The 15,878-nt window shown below is 52.6% G+C and overlaps 1 protein-coding gene across 10 annotated transcripts in view; it reads left to right on the top strand.

Annotated features, from left to right (window-relative positions):
* Nucleotides 1–45: 45 nt before the first annotated feature.
* VASH2 (vasohibin 2) overlaps nucleotides 46–15,878 on the top strand; it is a 39,633-nt gene continuing 23,800 nt past the window's right edge. For 5 of the 10 annotated variants that reach the window (XM_032317014.1, XM_032317016.1, XM_032317018.1 and 2 more), the window contains exons 1-5: nucleotides 46–134; nucleotides 752–1,220; nucleotides 10,371–10,459; nucleotides 14,405–14,461; nucleotides 15,236–15,310. In XM_032317014.1, the coding sequence (XP_032172905.1) occupies nucleotides 945–1,220; nucleotides 10,371–10,459; nucleotides 14,405–14,461; nucleotides 15,236–15,310 (497 nt within the window). In that variant the 5' untranslated portion in view covers nucleotides 46–134; nucleotides 752–944. The other 5 variants (XM_032317017.1, XM_032317024.1, XM_032317015.1 and 2 more) reach the window with 4 other exon arrangements.

The following is a 15,878-nucleotide window of genomic DNA, read 5'->3' on the forward strand; positions in this document are numbered from 1 at the left end:
GCAGCAGCCCCAGCAGCCGCAGCAGCCCCAGCAGCTCCAGGCCCAGGCCCAGCCCCCGCAGCCGCCGCAGCAGCCCCCGCCGCCCTCGCCGCCCGGAGAAGCTCCGCGGCCATGAGGCCCCTGGCCGGCCCGAGGTAGGGTCGGGGGTCTGAGGCGCGCCCGCCTCGCGCCCCGCCCGCAGCCAGTCCCCCGGGTGCCTGGCGCTGGAACTCGGGGAGGGGTGGGGGCGGCGCCACTTGCACGGGCGCCTGGGGGCCGCAGCCGGTCCTCGCCCACCCGCTCCAGGAGGGCCTCCGGGCCGAATCGCGGCCGCCTTTGCAAGCCGAGGCTGCTGCTGCTGCGCCCTCGCGGCAGCCCGGGCGCTCACGTGCCGGTACGTTCCGGGCGCGACTGGCGCTCTGCCACATCTGGCACCAAGGAATGCGTGGAGCCTTGCGGGGACCTCCTGCTCCTTCACGCAGCACGAGCTTTCTTCTCCCAACCCGTCCACTCCGCACCCTCCACGCTCCGTGGATCCCGCTCCGGGTGTCTGAGGGCGGGTGTGAAGCTTGGGGGCAAAATTCGAGTCGCCTTCCTCGGGAATTGCAGGGCTGCAAGCTCGTGGGCAATTGCTGGAGGGGTCTGTCGGCGCGCGGGGGGGAGCGGGGAGTGACGCGCGGCCACTCCGAGGCCCCGCCGCCGTTGGACACAGTGCGCCCCGCCTCTGGTGTCCACTTACCCGTGGTGTGTGCTGTGTCTCCACTGATTTCAGGCTCGGCCCGTAAGCGGAGCTCCAGCCGCCGCTCCCGGTTCGCGCGTCCTGCGGCAGCCAGAGGCATGGAGAAGGCCGTCCCCGCGGGGCGCTGATCCCCGTGCCGCGCCCGCGCGCACACGCCCCCCGCCGCAGCCGCCGCCGCCGCCGCCGCCGCGCGCCCCCCGCACCCCCGCCCCGCCCCGGCCCCACCATGACCGGCTCCGCGGCCGACACTCACCGCTGCCCACACCCCAAAGGCGCCAAAGGCACCCGGTCCCGGAGCAGCCACGCGCGGCCCGTGAGCCTCGCCACCAGTGGGGGCTCGGAGGAGGAGGACAAAGACGGCGGGGTGCTGTTTCACGTTAACAAGAGCGGCTTCCCCATCGACAGCCACACCTGGGAGCGCATGTGGATGCACGTGGCTAAGGTGCACCCCAAGGGGGGAGAAATGGTGGGCGCCATCAGGAACGCCACCTTCTTGGCAAAGGTCAGAGGCTTCGATGGACAGGGTGGGGTGGGCAATGATGGGAACACTTCAATCTGCATAGCAAGTAGAGGCGATGTCCATTTTCCTGGTCCGGTTCTGGACTCCCTTATGCTCCCCCATTCTTCCGGGCCGGTCCCCACCCCCTTTGCTTAATTGAGACGTTTGTCTTGGAAGCCTTAGAAATGGGGGAGGGAGAGATGGAGGGCTTGCTGTCCTGGGACTGTGTGGTCTGGCGGTGCCAAGGGTTCTTTGAATCTCCAGCCAAACTCTGTTTGCTATCCTCATCACCTCCTCCAGCAAAAGCTATAAGCCACCTGGTAGCCACCAGGTAACACCAGTGTTGCCAAGAATGCTCAGACCCCCCCCACCCCAGGGATCACACCCTCCTTTTCCTCTTTGGAGACTCTTAAGTCCTTCCCTGTCTCTCCTTTGCAAATGATTTATCAGGCTGTGAATGAATTTTGCAATCAACCAGTCAGACTTCTCAGCGTGAATCATTTCTAGACTTTTTGCCAATTCTTTTTTTCATGACAGTGACTTTCACCTCTGAAACTTGCAAAGCAGTGAACTGTCTCTTTTCTCAGCTTATCCGAACTCCAAGAAAAAAAAAAAAAGAAGAGTTTTGGCTATTGCTTAAAAGGGACTTTCCAGTGCACATGATGCATTAGTCTCCCTGGATAGAGCTGGAGGCTCAGGAGCGAAACTCTTTCTACCTTGGAGAGAAGCCAGCGAGCAGACTGAGTCTGGTGGCCAAGGATATAGTTAGTAAGACGGAGGGAGGGAGATGTGTGGTGGTCATTCTATGAGACCTCAGAAAGCAAGCTGCAGAGAAATGCTACAGAGCCTGGGGGTGATGGCATAGCAGATGGTTTTCGTTGCCCCCTGGGGACACTGGTGTGGCTGAGAAGACTTCTGGGTTGGTCTAGGAATGCCAGACCTGAGACCTGAAAGGCCATCTGGCTGAGTCCCCAACCTGGAGCATCTGGTGACCTGAGCATCTGAGCCCTGCAGGCCAGAGAGCTGCATGTGCCCTTGGGGGGAGTGACAGGGCCCAGAAGCTTCCTGCTGCAATCATTCAGTGCTTTATTGCAGCAGGTCAAGGAGCCCTTCACTATGCCCAATGAGGACATTTCTTGCTTTGTTGCCGGCTGTGATTTACCCCTGCTGGGCTTCCCTTGAGCAGGAGAACAACGCTGGTCTCGGCTGGCAGTTCTGACTTCAGATTTTTGTCCTTACTTGACTGAGGCGTGCTTTACTTAAGGAGGACCTGGGAGCCCTTTAGCCCTGGAAGAGAGGTGGCCACAGGGGACCAAGGCCTGTTCCTGCTCTCCTATGCTGCAAATCTAATTCAGCTCCCGACCTCTGACCCTACTGCTAAGGGTGGCTTTGGCTTTCTCCTGGTCTTGTGTGTGCAGACCCCTTTTCTCCATAGGAATCAGAAAGTGTTTGTTTTGGTGGAGACTGCTCTCCCCCCTCTCAGCAGAATCCCTTCTTCCCAGAGACCTCGTGGGGATGGGGAGCTCATCACCTCACCGGGCAGCTCGCCCAGGGCCTGGCCAGATTTGGGTGTTGGTGGTTGGGAAACTCTTGTCTTCAGTGGCACAGAAATTCTCCCTTTTCACCTTCAGCCCCATGTGACCACTAATTGTTGGGTTGCCCTTTGAATCAGAGCAGCGCACCCCTATCTCCTTCACTATTCATAGCTCCCTAGAATGTTACGACACAGCCTTCTTGGAGTAAAAATCAAGGGACTGAATTCTAGTCCTGGTTGTGCTGCCTCTGGCTTTGAGGCCTCAGTCACTCACTTAAAAAAAAAAACAAACTCTGGTCTTAGTTTTCTCATCTGTAAAATGGGAATTGACAAGATTTCATATCAAGTTCCTTCCAGCTCTTCAGTCCCTTGATGATATGACCTACGTGTCTCCAGATCTCCAATGCTGAGCTGTGTGACAACAGAGTTGACTTAGAACAAGTCCTCAGGACCGTGACCTTCCGTCATTCTGCATCTTCCTTTAGTTCTTTGTCCTCACGTAACTCCTTTCACTGTGTCTTAGTGTCACAGTTCCCAGATCAAAGCACTCTCCTCACCCTCTTTCTAGGACACTTGCTAGTTTGTCAGCAGTCAGTCCTCTAAAATAAGCGCCTATGAAACACAATATTCTCAATGTTGTCTGAGTGGTTTAAAACACAGATTACTTTCCCCTGAGACCTGTACCTGATGTTTCCATTATTGTGGCTGAATGATGTGTTCTTGGGAAAAAAAAAAAGTTCCATTTTATACATAGCAACCACACCGTCTTATCTTTTCGCAGCAAACTGAAGTCACAGCAGAACTCCTGCCAAGCCGGGAAAATCCCAGGCCAAATACAGACCTTGGCTTTTTGAACCTGAACTTAACATTTCTCTCTCTTACGTTGCATCATAATAGCATGTTCTCTGACTCCATCTCCGTATCCCCTTCTCCCAGGTCCTGACCTTCCCCAATCCCTGACCCCTACCTAGGTCCTGAGACGGGAAACAGCTTCAAAATAACTTCTGGTTCCAGGGACCACTTCTTTGAACAGTCCAAGGGCTGTTCTCACACTCAGCTGGGCAGATTTTTTCCTTTGGGTCTGTGTCCTTTTCTCCTTTAGCAAGTGTCTTGCTGAGGACTTTGTATAGAAGAGGAGTGGTGGGGGCACCTGGGTGGCTTAGTGGGTTAAAGCCTCTGCCTTCGGCTCAGGTCATGATCTCAGGGTCCTGGGATTGAGCCTCGAATCGGGCTCTCTGCTCAACAGGGAGCCTGCTTCCCCCTCCCTCTCTGCCCGTCTGTCTGCCTACTTGTGATCTCTCTCTCTCTGTCAAATAAATAAATAAAATAAAATAAAAAGAGGAGTGGGGGTGGGCAATGGTAGAGCGTTGGAAGGTACAAGAACTTTAAGAGAAGGATGGAATGCTACTTCTTTGCAGGACATTTTGTGAACAGCCATGGGAAGTTCTGCCCACAGGTCCAGGTCCCTCTACCTGGGCAGGGGCGGGAGTGGGAGGTGAGGGGCTCAGGGGTCTGGGGGCTCACCCCTTCTGCAAGCCTCCTTTTAAATGTGTGACTGCAGGCCTTGCCCCTGGTGGTTGCTGGGTCCAAGGCAGCAGCTGACTAGGTGAAGGCGGGGGCTTTTCACGGAAAGTCCGAAAAGCAGCAGAGTCAGTTGGAGGATGTTAAAGGACGAGAAGGGCGAGGCGGAGAGAGCGCCCGGCCCAGAAAAGAGAGCAGGGTGTGCTAGGAAGCCGCTCCTCCTGCTTCTCTCCCGGCTGAGCTGAACTCTCCAAGGGGCAGCCAGAATGGATTCAGCAGGAAACAGTGATCATTTCTTAAAGACCCCATGTTTTCGTGCCTCATTCTCATGTCGGTTCTAAATTGGGGAAGCATTCAGTTTTAGAGGACTCAGCTTTGCCTGAGCAGAGAGGTGTGAGACTGTGCGGGGCGAGTTTGCGGCCAGGGCCCCCTTCTGCCCCCTGCTAGCTCACACAGGCAGCACACTCCTGCCTCTGGAACCGTGGTCTGTCCTTCCTGCTTGGCCCAAGGTCGAGACCCCCCAGAGCTCCATACCAGGACACCCTCAACAGAGTCCTGGCTGCCCTTGAGGCAGAGGCCTGGGCTCCATTCTGGGCTGGTGACTGATGTTCTGTGCTGCTTCTCCGAGTTGCCTGGTGTGTCTGCACTGGTAACTGTTTCTTCCAGAGCAGGGGCAGCAAAAGGCTTTGCTTTCTTCTCATTCTTTCTGCTTAAAGATTCCTGGCGCCCAGTGTTCTGGCTTGCCTCCTTGCTTCTTTTCTGCCTTTCTGCTTCTCTTGCTTATGGGGATGCCATTTGCACACCTGTGTCCACTGACATCATTTCTCCCTGCATTCTTTGGACAGATGATTCTGTTTGCCGAGAATGGGATGAGAAGGAGCCTGACCACAGAAGCCTTGCCCGTGGTTCCTTTCAATATTCTTGAACAATAACCTTCCTACCCAGCCCATTCCTTCCTCCTGTCCCCCACCCCCCAGGGACCCAGACCACAGGCCTACGTAGAGAGGCTGGTTTTGACCTCTTCCCTCTGGATTCCACCTTCCTCACCTGGGCTGTGACTTGAGGGGCTGGTGGCAGGCGGCAGGCGGCAGGAACCTTGAGGGGAAGGACCGTGGAAAATCGAGGCTGGGGTTTCAGGTGAAACGGGAAAATAACATGAGGAGGGACTCTTAGGGTCTGTCAAGGAGGAGAAGATAAAAAAAAGTGTGCCAAGCGCATTTTATAAAAAGGTTGTAGCAATTTATGTTCCCATTGTGCCTTTTAAGAGCATCCCCGTCAACATTAGGTGTCCACATTTCAGAACAGCTCTACTGATTGGAGGTGAAAATGGCATGTTGCAGTGGGTTTACTTTGCATTTCTTTCTTTTAAGCTTTTATTTATTTATTTGTCAGAGAGAGAGAGGGAGAGGAGACAAGCAGGGGGAGTAGCAGGCAGAGGGAGAGGGAGAAGCAAGCTCTCCTCTGAGCAGGGAGCCCGATGCACGACTCGGTCCCAGGCCCCTGGGATCATGACCTGAGCCCAAGGCAGACACTGAGCCCAATGAACCACCCAGGCGCCCCTTTACTTTGCATTTCTTAAATTATTAGTGAGCTTGAAATTCTTTTTCGAATATTTATTCACTTTTTTTGTAAATTGTCTTTTCATGACTGTTTTTAAAATTACGATAAAATATCCCAAACCTAATTTTACCATTTTAACCACCTTTAAGTGTGCAGTTCTGTGCATTAAGTCATTCTCACTGTTGTGTTCCATCTCCAGAAGTTTTCCTTCTTCCCTGGCTGAGACTTTGTACCTATTCAACGCTGACTCTGTCTTCCTCCTACCCCTCCGTCCCTGGCAACCACCCGTGGGCTTTGTCTGCATGAATCTGATGGCTGTGGGAGCCTCAGACGGCTGGCCCCTCTTCTCCACTGTTCCGCTTTCTACGGTTTCTGCCATCCATGGTTCCCAGCTCTCTCGAAGCAGGCGATCCTCTTTCTGACCTTTGGTCAGAAGGTCAACAGTAACCTAACGCCAGGTCACGATGCCTTACGTCATTCCCCTCGGTTCGTCTCATTATGTAGGCATTTCATCACCTCCTATCTCAAGAAGGGTGAATAGACTACAATTAGAGATTTTGAGAAAGATCATATTCACATAATTTTTATTACAGAATGTTGTTATATTTGTCCTATTTTACTGATTGTCTTAATCTCCTTACCAGGCCTAATTTATAAATGAAACTTTATCATAGGTATATGTATGCATGGGGAAAAAAAAACAGTATATTTAGGGCTTGGCACTATCTGCAGATTCAGGCACCTGGACGGGGGGGTCTCAGAATGTATACCCCACGGGTAAAGGCGGATGACGGTGAGAGAGGTATCATATACTATTTGTCCTTTTGTGTTTTGCTTATTTCACTTAGTATGTCCTCAAGGTTTATCACATTGTAGCTTCTGTCAAGGTTCATCATGTAGCTTGTGTCAAAATGTCCTTTTTTTAAATTTCATTTTTATTTTATTTTATTTTTTTGGAGATTTTATTTATTTGTCAGAGAGAGAGAGTGTACACACAGGCAGGGAGACTGGCACGCAGAGGCAGCGAGAGAAGCAGGCTCCCTGCCAAGCAAGGAGCCCGATGCGGGACTCGATCCCAGGACTCTGGGATCATGACCTGAGCTGTAGGCAGTGGCTTAACCAACTGAGCCACCCAGGCGCCCCTCAAAATGTCCTTTCTTAACGCCAAATAATATTCTATTGTATGTATTTACCATATTTAAAAAAATAAGCTATGCCCAACATGGGGCTCAAACTCTTGACCCTCGAGATCAAGAGTCCCACGCTCTACTGACTGAGCCGGCCACGTGCCCCTATACCACATTTTGTTTATCCATTCACCTGTCAAAGGACATTTGGGTTGCTTCTACCTTTCGGGACTTTTTTTTTTTTTTCATTAAAGACCAAAGGGTTTTCTTTTATTTTTTATTATTTTAAGTAACCTCTGCATTCCATGTGGGGCTTGAACTCATGATCACGAGATCAAGAGTTGCATCTTGTACTGATGCGCCCGCCAGGGGCCCCTGAAGAGTTTTCTTAAAACTTTGAATGAACTTGTCATGAATGAAGGATATTAGCTCCTGGTCAAGACGTGTCTGAAGGGGGAAATGACTGTGTTCTCCTCCTCCACTGGGGTGAGAAGGCATCTTTGCGATGTTTCACATCGAGTGTGCAGAGACTCAGGCCCTGCTGACTTTGTCTTCTAGTTCCAGGAAAGTGCAGACCGTCCAGGCTTCCCCAGGCTAGATCCCGAAAACACATCAGTAATGAAGGCTAACATAGCCAGCCCTTCCAGAATACCAAGCGCCAATGCCAAGTTGCCGGCTTTGTACATTAGGTCCCACAATCCTCACAACCCGCCCCGACGGTTTGAAGTAGGTGATAGTTTCCTATTTTATCAAGGAAGAAATGGGCTTAGAGAAGTCATGGAGCTCGACGGGGTCCGAAGCGAGTAGGTGACAGACCAGGGACTCGGATCTTGTGTCTGTCTCATAATTAGCAGCCAAGGAGCCCGCCTGGTTTGTACAGTGCATTGTCCTTTGGGGGCACTGGCGGCCTGAGGTGCTGGTTGGGAGCCGGCCGCCAGCCGGAGCCCCGGCCAGCCGTCCCCGACAGCAGGGTGAGTTGTAGCCTGATGACATCAGCCCTCAGCTGTCTGGGCTCCTCTCCCCTCGCAGCCCTGCTCCCCAGCTGGGGCTGGTGGAGTGTGGCCACAGCTCCCGCACGCGCTCAGCCGGGTCTGAGGTAACCAGGCAGCTGTTTTTAAAAGCCTCTGGGCGCCACGGGGCTGCTATTCTGAGGACCAGCTGCTGCCCGTTTCCCACCCCACCATCTGGGTCTTGTGGGCTCTGTTGGGCTCTGGGGGGAGTTGAAATAATTTGGTGGTTGGTCCCCACAGCCACCTCTGAACCAAGTCCCTTGGCTCTGGCAGGGATCTGGCCAAGGGACACCCCTCTGAGGATCCGTTAGGTGATTGGTGATTCTTTGGGGTTATTTCCACATGCTTTTACCATCTTTTGTGTTAAATAGAATCAAACGGCACTTTTTGTGCAGAAATGCTGTCTCATTCCCTCCATCCTTCCTGCGTCTCCGTGTTCCCTCGTCCCTGGCCTAGAGCTGGGAACATAGCAGGTGCTAAAGAAATGTTGTGTCACATCTCCCCTTCTCTCCTCACTTCTCCGTGACATCTCTGGCACATCCTGACGCAGAATTCCAGGTATGGGTAGATCCGTGGATGTTACTGCAAAAGCAAGGACAAGATTGACGCTTCTAGTGTTTGTAAGGAAATATTTCATAATACATAATACATTTCCTCAGTGTGCACGCGCACCTGCGCACAGGGCAGGGTCACATGAGCGAATGGTCCCATTGGAACCTTTTGCTCCCCAAAATTACTCTCCAAGACAGAAATGTGATTTGAGTGGGTATGTTGTAAACAAAGTGTAGTTTGCAGAACAGCTGTGTGTGTGTCTGTGTGTGTGTGTGTACACACACCCCCTCACATTCACACACAGACACACACACACTCAGCACCTTGGCTGTGAAGTAGGATGTGTGATTAGTTTCCTTTCTGCTGAAGGGGCAGTTGCTGCGAGGTAGAAAGTTGCAAAGCCGAGAGAAAAGAGAAGCCCGAGAGGGAGCGAATGTCAGGCGGCATTTTTAGTAAATGCAGCTAAACTTGTGGAAGGTGTGGAAGGTGTGGAAGTAGGGAAGGGGCCCACCACAGGCCCCGGGGCAGCGCACCCTCCCACGTCGCTGTGGCCCGAGCCTGGAGAGCAGGGGGAGAGCCAGAGCACGCCCTTCGGGGGTGTCTGTCCCTGGGGCCCAGCCAGGCGGCCCAGCACTGTCCCCAAGTCTCTCCAACCAGCAGCTTCACCGTCGTCAGCTAAGCACTAAATCCCCAGAGCCTCCCTTTCCCTGTTTTCTCGAGGATGAACTAATCGGCCCTGCGGCCCCTTCTGCTCCTCCCTAAGTGGCTTACGCCTGGAGGAGCTTCCCCTTTCCTTCAGGGCAGCAGCTCTCCTAGAGCCCCAGGCTCACGGGGACAGAGTGTCTCTGTCGTCCCCAGCCCTGCCCCGCCGGAGGCTAAGCTTCAGGGACCGAGAGGCACACAGGAGGAGGAAATGCCATCCCTCGCTTCCCAGGAAGAGACGGGCTGGGGGAGAAGCCCCTGCTTGTGCTCGCTCTTGGCCTCATTGGCCGCTCAGAGCTGCCTGGTGTCTCAGAGCTGGCGTCTTAGCTCTAAACTCCTGGGAAGAGGCACTCCCCCCCTCCCCCACCACAAGTGTCACCTGCTGTTCTCTGCTCTTCCGGGCGGCAGTTAGAGCTTCGTGCTCTAACCATGCTTCGTGCTCAGTCATAGACACTCGGTGGGTGCTGACCAAGGGGCAGGCGAGGAAAAGAGGTGCCTGGGCAGCTGTGAGGGGTAAAAGGGTAGGATGGCTCGTGAGTCAGACGGGCTGCCCTTACCTGGGGAGAGTCACGGCCAGAGGGGGGTCTTTGCTAATCCACTGGGCCAGACTCGGGGAGGGGCCGCGATGGACATGGTGTTGAGGACCGAAGGCACGTGTGGCACCAGGTTGCATTCCTTCAGGGCACCATAGGTCTCATCGCTTCTCAGCCTTTTGGCTAAGGTCAAGTGCAGGGCACCAGAGGTCTTGCATCGGTGGTGTCCCGGAGTATAAAGGTTCATACCAGCCATGCAGCAGAAGGTGCAGCCGTGCAGTGAAAATGTGAGGGTGACTGGGGCGCGCCTGTGAACACCCTGGGCCAGGCAGAGTGGGGGACACTACAGACAGGGTCCTTGGCTCAAGGAGAAGAGGCTGAGGCCCCCGTGGGGAGGCAGGCTGCGTTCACATTCACAAAACACAGAGGGCCGTAGAGAGTCGTGGTGCCCCAGGGCAGAGAGTATGCGGAGCGGAGCTCCAGTGAGGGACCCCGTGGTCTGGGGAGACCTTGTGCCAGCGGCCATCTGCTGTGCTTCCCTCCCCATGGCTGCCCGCAGACACTGGACCCGCTGCATCTCCTCGATAAAGACTTCTCTCTCTACTGCTTTGCAGCCTTCAGTGCCGCAGGTTCCGAACTACAGGCTGTCGATGACGATCCCAGACTGGCTTCAGGCAATCCAGACCTACATGAAGACACTACAGTATCCTTCCAACCAGGGTCTGGGCGGACCCCGCGGGGACGGGCGTGGTGACCTCGAGCCTCCTGGCAGGTCTGTCCCTGGCTGGTCAGCAAATGCTCCCTAAGGTTGGTGAGGCCGGACATAGAGGGGTGCCCCCGTGTGAGTCTGGAAGGCATGATTATGGGGGAATGTACTTGCCATGATCAGACCTTTACCCTGTTAGGCAGGTGCGGGCTGGGAGGGCAAGGCACGGTGAGGCAGCAGTGGCCGCCCGGGTCCCTCTCCCTTCCTTCGTCATCGGCTTTGTTTCCCTCTGCCTCTTTTCCTCTACTGTCCGTCCCTTGTCCCTTCTGGGCTTTTTTTCTGCTCTTTTTCTTTCCTTTCTGACTTTTCTGCCTCCAGCGTGACTGCTCATGGTCTGTAGGAGACCCACCCGGCATTCATTGCCTTTGGCTCCTCAGGAGGCCCAGACCAGCAGCCTCGCTCCCGTCTGCAGGAAGAAATGGAGCCCTGGGGTGGGGGTCCTCTCCCCTCATGTGAACTTGGAGACGTACAGAGGAGCCCTGCAGGGACAGGCGGAATTCAGACCAGTCTGACTCTGGTCCTTCTCTCTGCCCGTGGCCTTGGCTTGCTTGTAGCCAGGGTTAGTTAGATCTGTTCTGTGACCCCGCACCAGCAACACTGTAAGAACAAAGGAGCAGAGGTGGCTGGTTCATAGGCCACTGCGGGTATTGTTTTCAGGGCTAGGAATTTTTCAGGCTAGGAACGTGAGCTGGGCTGTCAGAGGTGTCTGTGAGAGGGAGGGACCGTTTGCCTGCGTCCGTGAACATCACAGCACTAAGCCAGCATCAGATGCCCTACAGAGGCCACTCTTGGCACCCTAACCCCTAGCACGTTGTCCAAGAGGTCAGTTCTCTGCTGACCTCTGTCCTTTGTCCCCAAAGACATAGAATTCAGCAGAAAGGATTTCCTGGGGCACTGCACACTTGTCCCACATGCCCCAGAAGAGGCTGTGCTATATGCAGAAATCTTTCCTGTGGATTTTTGTGTCCTCGCTGAAGGGAGGGGCATACCAGAGGGGAGTAACACCAGTCGCTACTGATTTGGATAGGCAGGTTACGTCATTAGCCTCTCAGTTCTCATTTCACAGGCAATCGTCTCCCTTGCATGGCATCTTCCCAGTGGAATCCTGAAGCCATAGTAGAGGGCGAGGTGGCACCAGTCTTCAAGGCTGAAGCCAACAGCTTGACTCTGACCCTGAGCAGGCTATCAGCTGTTGGTGCCAACCCCCAAACTGGGACCCCTGGGGAACATAGTATAAACTTCTGCCAGGATAGCCCTGGGCCCCAAGAGCCAAGCCTTCCCTGGGTGTGACTGTCTTCTCACAGAACATTCTAGAAGGGGACAGAAATTACAACAGCTCCCCACTTCTATCTAGGACATGATCTTCACAAGGATCAGGCAGCCAGAGATGAAAGGGAATGTTGGGGATTCCCTGATAGGGGGCGAGTGTGCACGGGCACTACATTTGTTCATTTGCCCGGAAACCCTACAGCACATTCTCAGCCAACTTTTCACAGTTTGCCTGAAGGATCTGCTTTTTCATTTTCTTCTCTGACCCATAACGATGGTCACTGACCTAGATCACTGACCACAGAGAGGGCCGGAAAAGGGAAAATGCCACAGGCTGCTGGGATCATGCCCCTTGGTCCCCTGGGCAGCAGAGCCACTGCACAAAGAAGACAGAGCATGACCTCTTTGTCTTCTGAGCAGACCTTCACAGGCACACCTCCGAGACATTGCAGGTTCTGTTCCAGACCATTGCAAGAGAGCAAATACGACCATAAAACAAGTCCAGTGAATTCTTTGGTTTCCCAGTGCATTGGGAAAGTTATGCCGACGCTACCCCATAATGTTACCCAGAATAACTGGGTTTTTGGCTCAGAAGCATAGGCTTCTGGAAAGACAGATGCCCCCGATCTCTGCTGTGTGAGGAGAGGCCTTCTGAGGGTCAGCTCGGGCTCAGTAAGTCACTCACTCTGAAGGCAACGTTTACAAGAGGCTTCCCTCCACTCTCCCAACTTACTTTCTGGGGCTCACAACTGTGAGAAACTGAGAAAGCAAGGCCAGGCAATATTTTGTTATTTTATTATGGGTTTGTCTCACCTTACACAGTAGGTGTACAGACTAGATCTATGAACAGGGAGAAAGTTATGCATTCAGGTAGAATTTTGGCCCACTGAATTCTACTTTAAATATACCAAGAATCTCACGATTGGAATGAAATCTTTGGTCAAATAAAAAAAAAAATCGCTTTACCATGAGGATACCTAGCCCCTCATTTTTCTCTTTTCCCATGAAGATTTTTTATATTGTATTTTTCAAAAGCTGGGCAAGCCTATATACGGAGATGGGCTCTTCTTATGGCCTGAGCTGATCATCTCCAGCCTGGTGAGCTTGTTAAAATCATCTTCCAGCTGTCACCCTGGAACCTCCAACACAGCTGTCCAAGGCAGGGTAGGGTGACTCTTAATGACATCGAGGGTTAGGACCATGGCCTGAAGTTGGAGTCTCCAGGGGTGGGGCCCAGGGTCTGTTTATAATGACCCCCACTCACCCCATAGTTGTTTTTTTTTGTTGTTTGTTTTTTTAAATTAAATTTATTTATTTTCAGCATAACTGTATTTATTATTTTTTCACCACACCCAGTGCTCCATGCAATCTGTGCCCTCCATAGTCTCTCATGATTCACCCCGTAGTTGTTATTCGAGCTTGTGTCTGAGTGTCCAGGCATCTCTGTGCCAGGAGGGGATCCTAACCCTCCTTGGGAGGGAGCTCAGCGCCCCCTGCTGCCACTGCTTGTACCACAATAGGGTCACACATCTACTCTCCTACCCCCACCAGTGTTACAAGGTCTCCATTCATGAGTACCTTCCCACCCTGTGCTTTTTTTCTATAGGATTTTGCTTGAGGCAGGGAAGAGAAATGTGTAAAGCAACTCTTCTTTAGGCTCTGAAAAAAAAGATCTAGTCTGCGAAAGCATGTCTCCTTCAGAATGACCTAGCACAGGCTTGCCAGTCCCTTATGCTTTCTGGACAACTGGCTAAATCCCAAGTTGTGGGTAATAGTGTCATTTTCTCAGACTTAGTAACCATTGTCTAGTATCAGTCCAGTGAAATGATGGTGATGTCTCTACAGTAAGCTTTGCTGCAGAGACTGGACACTATTGAGAAACCTACTGCCATCCACCTGCCCTTCTATCCATCATCCTTCCCTTCCATCCATCCATCTGTCCATCCAGCCACCTCTACTCCATCCATCCATCCATCCACCCGCCCCTCTATCCATCATCCTTCCCTTCCATCCATCCATCTGTCCATCCATCCATCCATCCATCCATCCACCTGTCAATCCATCACCCTTCCATTCTATTCATTCCACCATCCATCCACCCACCATCCATCCCATCAATTCCATTCATCCTTCCTTCCTACCCTTCCTCCGTCCACCCTTCCGCCAACCTACCCATTTGTCCATCCATCTGTCCACCCATCTATTCACTTATTCCTCATTCATTTAACAACTTTTGCTAGCTGGAATATGTTGGACTTGGGCCAGGCTTTGTGGGGGGATATAAAGATAATAAATAAGTGGTCTTAACTCCCAAGGAGCTTGTAGTCTGGCAAGTGAATTAAGACATGTATTCAACCAACAGAATGCAGAGCAGACTGAAAAGAGCTATTATAAAGGTCCAGGGTGTTTTGAAGCTGAAGTTAGAAATCAGATTTTCAGGGAAGGACAGTGAGGATTAAGAGGCTCTTGGCTACCTTGTGGCTACTGGACACTTTCTGGAAAGCCCCTCACTCCTCATTCCTCAGCCCTTTGAGAAATCAATGCATGCTTCCCCTCTGAGTCACTGGGATCTTTGGAGTTTTCTATCACTTTCCCTTTACATACTTCACCCAGATACAATCACACAGGGACCCAGTTCTTTGAAATTAGGAAAATGAGACCGCTGAGTGGGTAAGTGGTGCATGATCCGTGGGCCAGGGGGCCACTCTCCCGCTTGAAAGCTGTCAGCTCCCTCTCCCACCCTTTATGCCTGTATCCCCTGCTGCAACACCCTGGTCTGTCAGGGGTGGGGGAGGGGAGGTGCCCCAGGGCCAGGTTGGTGGTGGGGCGAGGGGCTGGGCCTCTCAGACAGCTAAGCTCTGTGGGAGATACTAACTCTTACAGAGGTACAGGAGGCCTGAGCGTTGGTTTTTGCTTTTTGGTTTTTGTTTTTTTGAGTAAGCTCCACACCCAGTGTCACAGTTTCAGGCTTCTTTTTGGCAATGCAATGTCAGAGTATATCATCTTTTTTTTTTAAAGTAGGCTCCACGCCCAGTGCGGAGCCCAGTGCAGGGCTTGAACTCACAACCCTGAGATCAAGGCCTGAGCTGAGATCGAGTCGGACCCAATCAACTGAGCCGCCCAGACGCCCCTGAAGTTTGTTTATGGGACCTCCTCTTGTTGCTCTTTGTAATGCCCCTCATCCTGGGGCCTTGAGAGTACACCACAGCATACAGGCACTAACTCCAGGAACCAACTCTTGGAGAGAGAAGTGGAGAATTTAGGAGTTTAGTTCTGCCAGGTCCAGATGTGCTTTGGCTCTGTCTTGCACAGCAAGCTGTCCCCTTTCCCTCTATAATCCTGCATGTCACCTGGTGTGGAGACTGGCACGCTGATGGATTGACAGACAGACAGACTGCATAATTAAATCAGTCCTGAGATGCTTTGCTGTGCTCTACCCTACAGGTTAATGGAAACAGCGAAAGAAATGACTCGGGAGTCCTTGCCTATCAAATGCCTTGAAGCTGTCATCCTGGGGATGTATCCTTGAAGTGACGTTTGCTCAAGTTTACTTCATAGATGGTGGCCTCCCTGTGGGGCCCACTGTGCCTTTATTGTTCCAGACTCATAGAAATTATGCCTGTTGTCTGGTTGGGACAAAGAGTCAAGCTCTCCCTGGTGCTTCTCTTTAACCTTGACCTTCTGGACTTGAACCAGATCAGAGCCTGGCTCCTTGGCTCATTGTGGACATTTGCTGCAGCCTGCCCCAGGCCTAGCTCTCAGCCAGATCCACTAGTTACGAGGGGAATTCCAACTTAGAGGGACTACAGAGAGAGCATGTATCATTATTTTTTGCATTTTTCTGGCATTGCAACAGGATAGACACTCAAGAGGAAATGGGGTTATCCAAAGGCATCTTGGGGAAAATTCTAAGAGTGGGTTGTGGATGAGACCAAGCAATGGCATAGAGTCTTGACTCCGGAGAATGTAGAGTTGAAACAAGGCTCTGGGCTCTGCCATACTTTCTGTTCCATTTTCCGCCAGACTCCTGGCTCCTTAGCCCAAGGGGAATATGGTACAAAAAGCTATGCTGGAAGTAGAACATGAT

Source organism: Mustela erminea, chromosome 17 (genome assembly GCF_009829155.1).
Source record: "Mustela erminea isolate mMusErm1 chromosome 17, mMusErm1.Pri, whole genome shotgun sequence".
NCBI lineage: Eukaryota > Metazoa > Chordata > Mammalia > Carnivora > Mustelidae > Mustela > Mustela erminea.